General features: G+C 30.7%; 1 protein-coding gene across 1 annotated transcript; it reads left to right on the top strand.

Moving 5' to 3' along the window:
* Positions 1-2,805: 2,805 nt before the first annotated feature.
* LOC105961549 (PHD finger protein ING2) lies at positions 2,806-5,687 on the top strand. The gene is made up of 8 exons (XM_012985775.2): positions 2,806-3,001; positions 3,198-3,284; positions 3,386-3,457; positions 3,585-3,778; positions 4,473-4,536; positions 4,812-5,047; positions 5,175-5,213; positions 5,334-5,687. The coding sequence occupies exons 2-8, from the start codon at positions 3,239-3,241 to the stop codon at positions 5,433-5,435; spliced, it is 753 nt and encodes a 250-aa protein (XP_012841229.1). The 5' UTR covers positions 2,806-3,001; positions 3,198-3,238; the 3' UTR covers positions 5,436-5,687.
* Positions 5,688-12,845: the final 7,158 nt, after the last annotated feature.

Here is a 12,845-nt window from a genome sequence, read left to right on the forward strand (position 1 = left end):
CCGAATGAATTACTAAAAGACTATTATACCCTTATTAAGATACAAAATCCACAATTACAAAACTCCAAAACTTTCTTTGTACAAAACCACACCAACAAAATCCACTTTATTTTCTTACAAACCCATTTCACACAAATTCTTCAAAAAAAAAAATTCATCTTCTCCAAAAATCCTCAAAACCCAAAACCCTCAAATCTTACTAAAACACACAAATGATACCATTATGGAGTCACGAGACATCAATATGGAGAATTCTATAGCAAAAGTAGAAAACAAACTATGAATGAATGTATTTTTATAGCTAGCTGATTGATTTTTTAAGTTTTCAAAAAGAAAAATTGCGCAGTCAAAATTCGACACAAACATGTCGATTTTTGTCACAAAAATCTAGAATTTTCACCAAAAAATCAACATGTACATGTCGAATTCTTCTTTTTCTTCCTTTTCTTCTTGTTCTTCATCGTCTTCTTCTTCTTCCTTTTGTTCTTCTTCTTCCTCTTCCTCATCTTCCTCTCTTCTTCTTCTTCTTCTCCATGCTCCTCTTCTCCTCCTCCTCCTACTTCTCCTCCTTCCTCTTTCTTCCTCCATCTCATTCTTCTCTTCCTCTTCAAGTAGCGGCGTTTGCACGAAGGTTGGGTGACAATGATATGATGACGACGTTCAAGCGGTTGTGGTGCGCTTCATCGGCGGCGGCGCGTGGTGGTTCTTCAGCGGTGGATGGGCGTCGGCAGTTCTTCTCCCCTTGTGTTCTTCTCTTCTCCCCGCTAGAGCATTCTCTCTCGCTTTTCAATTTTTCTCTATCTTTTTTTATTCTTTTTGGTCTTGCAATAGTAATTAGGTCTAACTTGAATGAATAATATCAAAATCAATATGAGGGTGATATTCGCAATTTTTAGTCTTACTCTTATTAATAAGTTTATTTATATTATTTATGGTCTTCCAACAAGTAAGGTCTTGACCATAGAAGATTTACGATTGCAAATATTGGTTGACTTTTAATAATGTGGTTGACAAAAGTAGGAAAAAAAATGAAGCATAATATATCATATAAATTACGTTAAGTCCTATGAGATTAAAGATTTTATATTTTCACTGCATTCAGTTGTGAAAGTAATTGTAATTGGATTCTTTTGTTTGTATAACTTGAATATATAGTTACTCTGTAACAGAAACTGAACCGAAAGAAATCGAACCGATGAATAACCGACATATATAGTTTTTAATTTTACAATAACCGATATATTCGGTTCATGCATGTTTGGTTTTAGTAAAAAACGAATGGAACCGAGCCGTGCACACCCGTACAGACTGTGACTCAAATGGCCGTCCGATTCCATGGCCGGTCCGATTCCCACAGGGTTGCCAAATTATTAACAAACCCTGATTTATTTTAAGGTGTAATGGCAAATAGGCCCATGACAAGGGCACTTAATTAAATGAGGGACATCCAATTTTTTTGTCTTTCAAATAAATCCAACTCATTCAAACTTATTTGCAAATAAGGAAAATCCTTTCATATATACCAAAATTACCCCCAATTCATTGAAACCCAATTCAACTCCAATTTTATGATTTACACCCCAATTTAGCCCAATTTCATCAATTAACCAATTTTAACCATAATTTCAATTTTGACCCCAATTTTAACCCTAATTCTTATCAATTCCACCAATTATGCTCTAACTTCCTTAATATTACACATTGACCCCGGATTTAAACAAATATATCACATTAACCCCCCAAATTTTTTTTTCAGAAAATTTTTTTTTTTTCTGAAATGTTTTTTTTCCTGCCAGATTCCGGCGTTGACTTTTTTTTTTTTTTTTTTTTTTTATAATTTTGTTTTTTCTTAATTTTTTTTTAATTAATATTACTGTCTTGGCTGCTAAATTACTGTCTCCGACAGTTATTTAACTGCCGGAGACAGTAATTTAGCTGTTAATTGACTTTTTTTTTCTTCAAAAATATTTTAATTAATATTACTGTATCTTGCTAAATTCCTGTCTCCAGCAGTTATTTAACTGTTGGAGACAGTGATTTAACTGTTAATTGACTTTTTTATTCTTAAAAAAAATATTTTTAATTAATATTACTGTATTCGTTTGCTAAATTACTGTCTCCAGCAGTTATTTAACTATCGGAGACAGTAATTTAACTGTTAATTGATTTTTTTTCATTTTTTTTCTTAAAAAAAATATTTTAATTAATAGTACTGCATTAGATGCTAAATTACTGTCTTCAACAGTAATTTAACTGTCTTAGACAATAATATTAATAATATTACTGTTCGGAAAAATAATATTCATAATATTACTGTCCCAAACAGTAATATTATTGTCTGAGACAGTAATTTAGTAACTAAAACAGTAATATTAATTAAAATATTTTTTTCTTCCAAGAAAAAAAAATTCTAAAAAAAAAAAAAAAAAAAAAAGTCAACGCCGGAGACCGGCGGTCAACGGTGGTTGACTGGCCGGAAAAAATTTCAGGAAAAAAAATATTTTCAAAAAAAAAAAGGTCAACGCCGGAGACCGGCGGTCTCCGGCAGTCATGCCGGAAATCTGGCCGGAATCTGAATATTTCAGAAAAAGAAATTATTTTCTGAAAAAAAAAGTTTTGGGGGTTAATGTGATATATTTGTTTAAATATGGGGTCAATGTGTAATATTAAGGAAGTTATAGCATAATGGGTGGAATTGATAAGAATTATATTGTTGAGGGTATTTTAGACAAAAGACATGGGATGGGCTTAATTGAGAAACTGTTTTTTTTGTGGACCAAAATGCATTTAAGTCCCATGTGATGTCCTTATTTTAAATATTTTCTCGCAAAATATTTTTTTCCCAACATGAAATGGACTTTTGGTCTCAAAAGAGAAACAAACAGAGGAAAGACTAATTCGAATTGAAACGATCGCCGCGCCACACTTTGCACCCAATCTGTCCGTCCCCAATTGATTGTTGATTTAGCCCTAATTTGTGAAACGCCACTGCACAAATTCGGTAAATTCTAATTACTTTCTCATTCTTATTCTAATTTTTCACTGAATAATTCCTAAACCGATGATTTTTTTTCTCTAGCAAATACTATCTTGATTAAGCTGTTCTCTTTTGTTAATTACCGAACAAATTGAAATTTTATCTTGATTTTGGCGTTCTGTTTGTTTTCCCCAATTTCCTGCTCTGCCTGCACACGCAGAAACCCTAGAAATAGTCCAGCCATCGAGCAACCAAAAAAGGATGGCAATTGCTAGAACAGGGGTTTTTGTAGATGACTATTTGGAGCGTGAGTTCACTTTGTAATCTTACATATAACTAAAAATATTAGGTGATATTTTTTTTTAATTATCTGTAAAATTTATTGTGCTTTGTAATGTATAATAAAAGATTCGAGCACACTGCCCGCGGAGCTTCAAAGGCTTCTAAACACCGTTCGAGAACTAGACGAACGCTCCCAAGGTTTTCCCTTTTCCCTCTTTTCTTACCGTTGCATAAATTTAGGGTTCTATTGTCTGATATTATTATATATACTTCTGTCTGAATTTTAACTAGTTTTGTCTATGTGTAAATGTTGACATAAATAAAGCAATGATGAATCAGACGAGGCAGCAAACAAAGTACTGCCTAGGTTTGGCATCTCAGGGGGGCCCGTTTGGTCGAAAGCATGACGAAGAAGACGAGCTTTTTGAGAAGCTTCGAAAGGAGATTGAGGTAAACCAAGACAATGCACTCAACCTCTGTACAGAGAAGGTTCTACTTGCCCGACAAGCTCATGACCTTGTAAGCCTCAATCACTTTGATATTCTTTATGTTGGTCGTTAATTGTTATTCTTTATATTTTTCGTTTGTTCTACGTCAAAATTTTCTATTACATTTTTGTTCATTTGCTCTATTTTCTTAAGCTACGTGTATATTGAAGTTTCTGTTGATTTGAAAATAGGATTTTATTTACTTGTTTCTCTTAAGCCACATTTTTGATATATTAGTTAGTGTTACTTATTTGAAATGTAAAACATGATTACAAGAAGTAAGTATCGTGGTGCATTTTTGGGTTGACAATTTGTCTGTAGTGATGTTGTATGACCTGGCATTTACGATACCTCGTAAAATTAAATGTGTAAGTTTTAGTTGTCATTCGCCTTCTTGCAGTAGTTAGCATCTGTTAAGTAAACATATTTGTTAAGTGTTTTTCTTCCTTTTACTCAATTTTATGGTTCTTGGATTTTTCATAATATCTTCTGGTATTTGAACGAATATTCTTTCTCTTGCTAATTTGTTTTCTTCTCTTGGATCAATGGAATTGTGGTTGAACGGGGCGCGAGTGATTGTAAATCTGTTATGTATTGTACGACATTTTTGTAACTAGCACCACTTATTTGTTAATTTAGCTACTTGATTAACACGTTATTCGCATTATTTCTCGTTTTATCCTTACACTCCGTGATAATTTGCTTTCTTTGCCACGTTCCTTCAGATTGACAGTCACATGAAACGACTTGACGAGGATCTGAATAACTTCATGGATGATCTCAAACAAGGTGCACACACTTCTTGGTGTTTTTCGTTTAGATTTCTACAGTATCTACAGTAGCGTATGAAAAATAGCAAGTTCGATAAGCAGTTCTGCTATTTTTACTTGGCAAATATATATCGAGGTTCAATTCAATGTAATCAACGAATTAATATATGGAACGAAGAGAATATATGTGAATTTGCATGCATAGCGAAGTAGCCCATTTGTTTTTTTTCTTCAGTAGGGTTATTATTAAACGATGGTCCATTTGCTTCGTAATAATATTTATGATTTTTGCAGAAGGAAAAATACCACAAGACGAGTCACCTGTGCTACCGCCATTACCTTTAGTTCCGAAAATTGAAAAACGCAAACAAATTTACGGAACACCTCAACCGAAGAGACTTGATCTCAAAGACAGGGATTGGGATAGAGATTTTGCGCTTATGCCTCCACCTGGAAACCTTAAGAAAGAGTTTGCATCACCCGATCAACCCATTGATCCAAACGAACCTATTTACTGCGTCTGCCATCAGGTTATCATACTCCTTTAATTAATTAATTAATCCTTAATCCTCATTACTGGTTATTAAAAATCGTAATAGTTTCGTCGTAAGCTATTAAAAATTACTTTTTTATGCTGAAGTTATTTGGATCTTGCAGGTATCATTTGGTGATATGATTGCCTGCGACAATGAAAATGTAAGTATTTGTTTCTCCTTCCTCACTTTTTTGCAGTATTTCGTGTTTTATTTAATTTTTCTATCGTACTTTGATGAATTTGTCTTTGCTTTTCGATTTTTTTTTTTGTTTGCTCGACAGTGCCAAGGAGGAGAATGGTTCCATTATGCATGTGTGGGCCTCTCTCAGGAAACGGGATTAAAAGGAAGGTGGTTTTGTCCAACCTGCAAGCCAGCCAATTAACACACTGATTACTTCGTGTTTATCAATCAATATACGAGTCTTGTATGTATAATACATTGATGCTGCAGAGGCAAGATGAACGAGTGAGTGCCGTTTATTTTTCCATCAGTCTATCGAAAGCTCTAGCTGTAAATGTCGGCATGAAAAAATATATATTAAGACTATTTTGAAGGTAGGATTTATCCTTCAAGATAAATCAGGAGAAAACGTCGTGGTTGTTTTTTTAATCGAAAGTCTGTCTAAATGTGTGTAGATTGCGATCGTATCTGAATTTACCAATTTACTTGGTTGACGTTGACGAATTGGGAGAAACTGCCGTATGTTCTCATAATTCGCAAGTTGAAGAGATACGCTGAATGCTTTCTCTCACTCGGTTTTTTCGATGTTATATTTGGTGAATTATTCTGGGTAGGGAAACCCTTTGTGGGGGCTCTGCTCTGTTCAATGAAGAGCAAAGTAAATTTTAGGGTAAATCACAAAAACCCCCCTGAACTTAGGCTTAATTATGAAAAAAAACCCACCTATCTGTAATTACTAAAAGCCCCGGAAGGCAAAATACTACAATCATAACTAAAATATTTGATATCATAGAAATCCCAAGTAAATTTCTTTTATTCAAAAGTTCTAAAACCAAAATATTCATACTAAATTTTCCAAAGTCAACTTTAAATTTTGCTTAATTGATTTAATTACCTTTTAATGAATACTTTATCGGTTCTAAAATAATTGACGTTTTGGGCTGCACATATTAAGAAAATTAATAAATTTAAGTGGATTTTGGAGAAAAAAACATGTAATGCGACTAAAATACCCATGTCATCAATTCTATTTTCATTAATTATTTCTCTACTATTAAAAGTAATATGGGCATAATTGTTAAAACAATAATTAATGCATTAATAAAAGTTTAAAGTGACAGATAACATAAAATAATTAAAACTTTCCAAAGTGATAGCTAATTTGTAACGGAGGGAGTCCAGTCTACAAGCTACAAAAGCACAATTAAATATTTTCTTCAAATGAAACTTATTTTAGTTAATTCGTGAATCAGTTCTATATATATTATCGATACTTTTGAAACAAACAAAAAAATATATGAAGAATTAATCTTGTACTTATAATACTAAAATATTTTATTAGAGTTATAAACATTTGCATGAAAGATATATAAACCAAGCTAAATTAGTTATGTGTGAAGAACTCGTTCTAAAAAATGTTGACAAAATTATTTGATTTCATGCGACAAATAACACTGCAATACATTACTCCACCAACTGGGTCACTCTTTATTCCTGCGTATTGAACACATGTATCATGTATTTACTTTAAAGTTTAAAACTAAATTCGGAATTGTATTTTTTTTAATTCTGAAGAAATTATTTCGGAGAAAACGAGGATGACCAATCAACATTGTGTTGGATTATAAGTTTTTCTTTCTATATTAAATTTCTTTGTTATCGGTTAGTTGATTGTTTTTGTTAGGATTTAGGAAGATAGGCGATACTTATTTTTCCCTTTCTATATTAAATTCCTCTTTATTGGTTTGTTGACTATTTTAGTCGGTTTAATTCCACCTTGCACCCTTGAAATATTCTATTTTGACATTTTGCATCTTCAAAACAAATTAATAACACTTTGCACTATAGAAAAATAATATATCATGAATAATGCATCCCAAATGAATATTTAAAGTTAATAAAGATAATTTAATATTTTTAGTGGTATTCTTTTAGGATGCTAAATGTCCAATCAATTTTTTTTATTCATAAAGCATTTTGAAACTATAAATGGCAAAAATATAAATACATTTCATCAACATATTTAAAAAAAAACAATTTATCACAAAAAAACATTTTACGAAAAAAATCCTTCAGCTATTTCTTTATCAAGTTACCTGGAAATCATATTTTTTTGCCAAATATTTCTACATAATATTTCCATTTTCCACCAATTACAAGAAAAGATCCATCAATCGAATAAGTTAGTGATAAAAAAAAATTATTTTATTTTGTAAGAAAATATAGTTTTTTTTTCAATAATTCCGTGTGATTTTTATTTATTCGCACTTTGTGCGCTCAAAATTAGATTAGAGGTTGAAAAAAGTAACATTTTAATTTGCTATTTTGAACCCCGGAAAAAAAAAACCCAATAAAAAAAATTAAATTCTCTTTATTATTCAATTTAGGGTGCATTGCGAATAATTTATCGTGTTTTGAGGATGCAAAGTGCTATTATTATTTTCCAATGGTGCAAAGTGCCAAAATGCTCTATTTCGAGAGTGCAAAGTGGATTAAGCCATTTTGGTTTGAAATATGTGCAACTGTTGTGGCATGAGAAATAGAGGAACTAATTTAGGAAAATGATGATGTAGTTTAATTTAAACGTAGAAAATACTGTTATCACTTTTCATGTTGTATTTTTTCCCTTTTCTTTTTTCTTTTCTTAAAGAAAGGAATCCACATTCAAATGTGTGCTTTTTTAAATAACTTACAAACTACATGAGAGATATAAGTTGCACTGATAAAATAATCAAACAACACTTATTATTATCATTACAAAATATTTACCATGATTGCGAAATATTTAGATTTGCAAATTCATGGTAAAATTATTATGATAACTATCATATATTGACTACACTCTACCATAAAACAGGTCTACGAGATGCTATGCCTGATGAAAAATACCGAATAATTTTACACTATAATTCTATATTAATTACCATCTATTAAGCACACATACACACGAGTGCGTGTATTCTTATGTACAAGCAATTGCCGCCCTTATATCCAAACTATGTAATTACTAAAATCCTCCTAAGGGCAAAATACTAAAAGTCCTAACTAAAATATTTGGCATCCTAGAAATCCCAAGTAAATTTCTTTTATTCAAAAGTCCTAAAACCAATATATTCACACTAAATTTTCCAAAGTCAACTTTAAATTTATTTTTTTGCTTAATAGTTTTAATTTCTTTTTATTGAATACAATCTACAAAATAATAATTAATTTTTTTCTTTGGATGAAAGTTGTCCTAGTTAATTCGTGAGTCACTTGTATATATTATCCATACTTTTAAAAACAAAAAAATATGAGGAATTAATCTCGTACATATAAGAATAAAATATTATATTAGAGTTATGAACATTTGCACACAAAAAAAGTAAACCACACTAAGTTAATTATGTGTGAAAAAGGGTTCTGGATTCGGGATAAAATAACACTGTAATATTTGACTGGACCAACTAGATCATATTTTATTCTTGCGTATTGGACACATGTATGTACTATAAAACTATATTCAGAGTTGTATTGTTTTGATTTTGAATTCGAAGAAATTATTTCTGAGAAAACGAGGATGACCAATCAACATTGTGTGGGATTATAAGTTTTTCTTTCTTTCTATATTAAATTCATTTGTTATCGGTTAGTTGATTATTTTGGCTTGAAAGATATGCAATTGTTATGGTACGAGAAATAGAGGAACTAATGTAGGAAAATGATGTTGTATTTTAACTTACACGTAGAAAATATTAGGGTTAAATATACTTTGCACCCCTGAAGTATATAACCTATGTAACACTTACCTCCTTAAAGTATTATTTGTAACACATATCCCCTCAATATCAATTGTTTTAATTTTAAAATTTAAATCATAATAAAAATAATAATCTAATAATTATTGGATCATATAAAATTGAAAAGTAACTAAAATTAAATGTTTAATTTTTTTTAAAAGTACTATATATTGTATAATAATGAATTAAGAAATTAATGAACTAAAATAAATTTAAATACTTAAGATTACTATTAGTTATGAATTAATTTCTTAAAATTTATCGATATGATTATATTCGATAAATTGGTCCAACAACAGTTAGATGTTATTTATTAAATATGTACCGAATGCAAGATAATATTTTCAAATTTTACAATATTGCATTTTTCAACAGATATTTTTACTTGTATAATTTAATTATTCTTTTAGTTATTATTTTCAATAAAAGAGAAAATTTTAAGGTATTAGAATTGAAAATACAAATGAAATCGTGTGGGGTAAGTGTTACAAATGATACTTTAAGGAGGTAAGTGTTACGAAGGGTATACTTTAGGGGTGTAAACTGTATTTAACCCAAAATACTATTATCTCGTTTTTCCTCTTCATTTTTTTCTTTCTCCATAATGGAACCCACATTCAAATATGTGCATTATGTAAATTTATCTGAATCCCCAAATCAAACGAGAGATATAAATAGCACTTATAAAATAATCTAACAAAACTTATTATTATCATTATAAAATATTTATCATAATTGTGAAATATTTAGATTCGCAAAATCATGGTAAATTTATTAAGATAACAATCATATATTGACGACACACTATCATAAAACGGGTCTATGAGATGCTATACCTAGTGAAAAACACCGAATGATGTTGTACCATAGATCTATAGAATAATTATCCATTAAACACACATACAAATGGGTATGTGTTATTATGTGTAGAACAATGATGCAGAATCACCCGATATATTTCGCCCGGTGTAACATCTACAAAACCAACAAAAATGTGACCTTTTTATTTCTCTACGACCCAAATTTCATATTGAAATTTGCTTTCCGTGCATTAAGGATATGCAATGAATATATCTCATCAACTAAATTGTCATGCTTTTTAAAGAATCTCTTCTACAATCAATACAAGTTCTCATAAATGTTACAATATATAAGCAATTATTAGCCATTAATTTTTGCCATGATAAATAACAATAGCAATAAAAATTGTGAAAATTCACTCATAAATTATATTCTATACCATACACGTACAATTTAACTTTATACCAATTTACACACATCTACATGTATATATACATGATTCTCCATAAATCGAAAGTTCAAGCCGAACATAAAGCAATTGGTGATTCGACCCAACTCCGACCTCCGCCACGGGAATATTGCCGCCCATATATCCAAACTAATAAAAACTATAAAAAAAATTATTTTATATATTTCATTTTCACTAATAGATATATCATACATCTATACACCATGCACCCACGTGGCTCTTTCCAAAATAAAATCTTGTCCAATGGCAAGAAGAGTAAAGCCAAGGAAGACCATAAAAATGCTAAGGCATCCATTGACTTAGTCAACCAATCAATGTAACTTGTCATCTTCTCCTTAGCTTCTTTTGCATACTTTTCAACCAATTCCAATTTTGCATGACGTAGACCTCAAATTTGATCTACTTATATTATAGTAGTTTTGTTAACCATTCTTGAATATCTATGTATGTTTTTTTGTAGCTATTATCCTATTTTAATCTCTTCTTTTGTTGAAAAAGTTGCAAAAGCCACCACTTCACGTTTTATTTGCTTAAGCTAAGGTTATATTTGCCGTTGAGGAGTGTAAACTACATGAGCAACCTCCAATTAAAATCAACACAATCACCTTACTACCACACATATATATACATACATATACATACACACACACACACACACACAAAATTAAACATAACCCCACAAAACTTTTCTAAAAGCCATTTTCACTTTTTTTTTTTTTTTTTTTTTTTTGTTTCATGATGAGTAGCAAGGTTCACTCACAAGCAAATATCCCCTTCTCTTGGGAGAACAAGCCCGGCGAAAGCAAGGCGGCGGCGGCAAAACAAGACGACCACGACCACGACCACCACGACGCACCGCCATCAAAGTTGCCGCCGCCGCCATGCCCACTGCCGGAGACTCCTAGGGTTTCGTTCCACGACATACGAATCCCTCTCCCGCCGTGCGCGTTTCAACCGCCTTCGAGAAGCGCTTCCAAGAAAGGGCTAAAGAAGATGGATGACCCTTTTCTCAATGCATACAAAGAGGTGACAAAGAGCACTAAAAAGGGTAAGTCTTTATTAGGTGGGAATAAGGGGGATGATAATCAAGGGCTCGGATTGATGAAGAGTGTGTCGGTTTTTTCGTGTAAACAAAAATCTTGCGGCGTGGCGGAGGATAGTGTAATCAAATTATCACAACTTCGGATTTCGAGATCACCTAGGGATGGAGCTAATAATTAATTAGAGCAATACCAAAAAAGATTAAAATGTGTTAATTTTTAGTTTGATATATCTAGTCAAGAACTTTGATGCCTTGATGATTTGCTAGCTATTAGGACATATATTATGCCATAGATGGTTAATAAGGTATTGTATTTTTCCTTTGATTTGGGATATTGATGTTTTATTATATTTAGCATACTATATGGAAAAGAATTATCTGAATCATCAGAATTTGTTTGTTTTGATTGAAATCTCGCAGTAAAAATATATTCATATTTTCTTTAATGTACAAAATTCTGAATACAACAAGTTCTTCATAGTGGAAGATTGTTTATACATACATTGCGAAAAAATCGAAAAGTCTTCCTATGAATTTATGAAGCGTTCCGGTAATCACCTCGCGCGTAGTATTTGCGACTATGTTTGATGTTTTCATGTAACAAAGACTGCCTGATTAAATAGAGTTCATCTTTCTCCCACAAAAAAAAAAAAAACAATAAAAAAATATGAAAATAAAAATAAAAGAAAAAGAAAAAGAAAAAAAGGAAATTCTTCATCATTTTTTCCACGAATATGTAAAATTAATTTTCCTTTTTGAGAAAAATCGAGGAAATTGCCAAAAATTGTATCGATGGAAGCTTCTGAGATTGACATAATTGGAAATTAACAATAGTTAGGGGCAAGATGGGGTTTTCCAATATTTCTTAATTGTGAGAAAGATTGGGACCATTGAAATCAATTGCGGGTGGCCGTGCTACAATTATTTCGTCCAAATTTCATGTTATTAATGAAATGATCAATTGCATTATCTTATTATATTTAAGATATAAAAAAATAACTAACACGATCAATTATTTTCAATCATATATGTATTTTGAAATTAGTCGCAACGTATCTTTAACATCTCTAATTTCTATTATACTATTTGCTAAAACGCTTTGGCAAAATTAGAAGCCGACTATGTAGCACGGAGATGGAAATGGTGATATAGGCAGATGGGAAAACGTACACATGGAAACGGGATATTTGGATTAAAATATTACTCATTAAATATTTGTATTTAAAATGCAATTCTACAATAATATTTTTTAACGATATATATATATATATATATATATATATATATATATATATATTAATGTTCTATTGTATTTTTTTATTTACCTTGACCTTTTTTTTTCATTTAGGATTAGAAATATGATGCACAAATAATATTAATTTTTAATTTACAAATTTGATGAATTAAATAATTTCACCCAATATATGAACATTTTATTCCATCTAAATTTAGTTTTTGATTTAAATATTTAACTAGTAAATAATTTTGTCCAGTATTTCAAAAAATAAATACCATCTTAAA

Source organism: Erythranthe guttata, chromosome 3 (genome assembly GCF_056151865.1).
Source record: "Erythranthe guttata isolate IM_541 chromosome 3, IM_541, whole genome shotgun sequence".
Lineage (NCBI taxonomy): Eukaryota > Viridiplantae > Streptophyta > Magnoliopsida > Lamiales > Phrymaceae > Erythranthe > Erythranthe guttata.

Coding starts and splice junctions, on each gene's coding strand:
- LOC105961549 (XM_012985775.2), top strand. CDS start 3,239: ATGGCAATTGCTAGAACAGGGGTTTTTGTAGATGACTATTTGGAGC. Junction 3,285..3,385: donor TGTAGATGACTATTTGGAGC/GTGAGTTCACTT, acceptor GTATAATAAAAG/ATTCGAGCACACTGCCCGCG. Junction 5,214..5,333: donor TTGCCTGCGACAATGAAAAT/GTAAGTATTTGT, acceptor TTTGCTCGACAG/TGCCAAGGAGGAGAATGGTT.